This window comes from Atta cephalotes, assembly GCF_000143395.1.
Source record: "Atta cephalotes unplaced genomic scaffold scaffold00004, whole genome shotgun sequence".
Lineage (NCBI taxonomy): Eukaryota > Metazoa > Arthropoda > Insecta > Hymenoptera > Formicidae > Atta > Atta cephalotes.
This window is the reverse complement of record NW_012130068.1, coordinates 6,031,429-6,034,863: the sequence shown is the minus strand read 5'-3', so window position 1 is coordinate 6,034,863 and position 3,435 is coordinate 6,031,429. Positions and strand designations below refer to the sequence as shown.

Genomic DNA, 3,435 nt, shown 5'->3' with positions numbered 1-3,435 from the left:
CGAATTTTCGTATATCTGAGCTCATTCTACAATTGCGTAGTTATAAGTAATTATTACAAAAGTTGATAATTACAAAAATTGACCATTTACAGTTGAGAAGAACAAGTATAATCATTTACATATGCTTACGCAATTGTAGAATGGACTTTATAGGACAATCAAAGATTCACAACTAGGGAAAAGATCACTACTAGTTAACAATATAAACGTGCTGTATTTAATCGCAAAATTATATTTCTATAAAGTTATATATCTATAAGTTATATTTCAATATCAAGATTTATAAATGTGTTGCATAAAAGGCATATGCTTCGTACAAATGCGTATTGGTATTTATGCACCTTCGTATTTAGCGTATTTAATAACTGCTGCCACAATTATTGATTACGTCACAGAACAAATTTGATACGCAATATAATTTCAGCGTATTGAATACAATTTTCTTGCGAAAAAAATTTTTAATGTTCTTATTAGTAACAGTTTCTTTTTCTTTACAGTAATTAATATACAAAAACCAAATTAATTATCTTCAGGATATCAGTTTTTAGCAGTTAATGCATAGATTGCCTTTATGCATAACTGTTAAAAATCGGTATGTACTAAGTCTTTCTTCCTTTTCATTTATCTTGTATACTTTTGTATGTTTAACAGGTCTTATTAAACGGCCAGTTTTCTGAGAACCATTTATCGAATTTTTTAGTATTTTTAGCAAGCCATTTGATATTCTTCGAGACTGTTTCGAGAGTTTTGACTCGACCGTCCGCACCAGCACCGGCTTCAGGATATTTCTCAAAGAAAGCTTTTATCTCGTCCAGCTTCGTTTGTGTGGCAAATGAACTTGTAATGGATGGTATAAGATCACCGAGATATCGATCATTCAACGTATATCTGTTCACCAAGAATTCCCAGTTTTCGCGTACCCAATCCCACACCAATGATGTACCATCGGGATTTTTGGAAATTATAATCAAGCATTTCAAGAAATCTTGAGCGCGGACAAATCTTTCATCAGTTGCTCTGATAATATATCTAAAAAAGGAATTAAATTATATTATCTAACTTTTAATAAAAAGTATATTTTAAAAATTAACGAGAGTAGATTTAATACTAACTCCTTTAAAACATCAATAGATTGTATCCCTGCTAATCCTGCCATTATTTTATTCTTTTCACCAGGATCAGTCTCGTCTTTAAATCTTTCAAACATGACACTCCATTCGCTCGCATCCGAATGATAGCGCATACCTAATAAAAGATTTTGCGTTCCATTAAAATTTCTTGACACCCAAATAATATATAGGCAATGGATCACATTAGATAGACCAACCATAGTAATAAACTAATTCGCGAATATCAGGATGCTGCGGCTTCTCTTCTATCAGCCATTCTTTAAAAAGCTCTCCGGCTTTTTTTAAGCATTCAGGTGAATTCATTGCACAGGCCAATTCGATTACCATCGGTCGCACTTTATTATCAATGTGCGGTATATCTTCTTCAATTGCATCATCGACGGTCCAAGTTACATCCTTATAGATTGTGTCTACCAATATCGAGACGAAAGACTAAAATGGATTATGTAAAAATAATATTTGTAATTGTATCAGACAATAATTTGTATTACTTCGATTGACATTACTTGAAACGTGTTTGCAATAAATGGTTCAGTCGAGGAAGTTAACAGAGTATATATCGTCATCAGTTTCGACTTTGCAACCGTCCATGGAAGACAATGATACTCCTCGGTGAGATACATACTTATATTCAACACAGTGTCGTATTCGATCTCACCAGCCTCAGCTAAACTAAACAAATCATCCAAAAGATTCGCTCGATCCAACATTGATATTTTCTGCAATAAAAAACAGAAATAATATAATAAAGTAAACCTTCCAAAAAAAATTAAGAATAATGTTTTTTAATCTGTCAATAAAAAATAATCTGTAAATCATAATTTTTATTTATTGTAATTCCTGTATTAAATAAAAAAATTACGTGATGCTTTACCGTATGGTGAGACCGAAGTAATTCATTGAATGTTTCCCATTCCTCGTTATAATTAACTCGATAGAAGCCAACTTGACCAGCATTTAATTTAAACCATTTCGTACGTTCGTCGACTTCGATCACCACTGTAAAATAGAATTTTACATTAAGAGAAAATAATAATAATTCGTGCAGAAAGATTGTAAATTATATAATTAAAATTGAAACCTTCATTTGCATCTTTGTCAAACCATACAAGAGTAGATACTTCGTTTCTGTTAGTGATATAAACAATAGGTATGGTCCATCGATATCTGTAAGATGTAATTTTGAAATAAGTTTGTCAATTAACACCTCGAGATAAAGCAACTCACCCATAACTTGATTTTGAAGGATCGGATTTGGCATCTTGATCGTCCAAAAATCGTTTTTGAGTTAATGTATAATTGTTTCCAGACTTTTTCACATTAACAACAGGAAAGCCTTCTTGTCGTGTCCAAGTATCCATTATAGCTGTTACATTTAATTTGTTTCCAACTGCATCTTGCAAAACTTCGAAGAGATCCGCCGTCTCTGCATTCTCATAAGCATACTTATTTAAATAGGTACTAATTGCACTGAAGAAGACATTAGATCCAAAGAAGTTCTCCATCATGCGGATTATAGATGCTCCCTAAAATAGACATTTTTTTAAATAAATACAAGACAATACAAAGATAATACAAGATTAATAAAAAGTGCAAAAATTATCAAACAATATATTATATTCATGTACCTTTTTATAAGATATTCCATCAAAAAATGATGTAATATCGTCTGCATTTTGGACATTATAAATTATAGGATGAGAGCTCAACTTTGAGTCAGGAACAAAAACTTTCTGCATTACTTCAATAGGAAATTCCTCCATCTGAAAACAATATTAAATATTATAGATGTGTAATATTATATTTTAAATATTTATATCAATGTTTAATTAAATTATTATTTAAAAACTAACATATCCTTGATGTGGTAGAATTGCATCTGAACATTTAGATGCCATGAATGTAGCAAAACCTTCGTTGAGCCATAAATCATTCCACCACTTCATGGTGACTGCAAAAAAGTATGTCTAATGTTTTCATTAATTCACAGTTAATTGATATAAAATATTTACCTAGATTTCCAAACCACATGTGTGCCAATTCGTGACAGATTACGTTAATGACATCACGCTTATCATAAATGGAGTTACTATTGTCATCATAAAGCATTCTTGTTTCTCTGTAAGTCACTAAACCCCAATTTTCCATGGCGCCGGATATAAAATCGGGAATGCCAGCCATATCTGTATAAATAAATAAATAAATAATCTAAATAAATATATAAAATTTTATGTGTGTGTGTGTGTGTGTGTGTGTGTGTGTGTGTGTGTGTGTGTGTGTNTGTGTGTGTGTGTGTGTGTATATT

The 3,435-nt window shown here is 31.4% G+C and overlaps 1 protein-coding gene across 1 annotated transcript in view; it reads right to left on the bottom strand.

Moving 5' to 3' along the window:
- Positions 1-644: 644 nt before the first annotated feature.
- Positions 645-3,435, bottom strand: part of LOC105626165 (glutamyl aminopeptidase-like) — a 6,245-nt gene continuing 3,454 nt past the window's right edge. The window contains exons 5-14 of the mRNA XM_012207477.1: positions 3,143-3,313; positions 2,984-3,081; positions 2,759-2,893; positions 2,358-2,656; positions 2,212-2,297; positions 2,005-2,129; positions 1,637-1,849; positions 1,328-1,562; positions 1,113-1,245; positions 645-1,029 (exon numbers count right to left, since the gene is read on the bottom strand). Of these exons, the coding sequence (XP_012062867.1) occupies positions 645-1,029; positions 1,113-1,245; positions 1,328-1,562; positions 1,637-1,849; positions 2,005-2,129; positions 2,212-2,297; positions 2,358-2,656; positions 2,759-2,893; positions 2,984-3,081; positions 3,143-3,313 (1,880 nt within the window). The remainder of the gene's footprint in view (positions 1,030-1,112; positions 1,246-1,327; positions 1,563-1,636; positions 1,850-2,004; positions 2,130-2,211; positions 2,298-2,357; positions 2,657-2,758; positions 2,894-2,983; positions 3,082-3,142; positions 3,314-3,435) is intronic.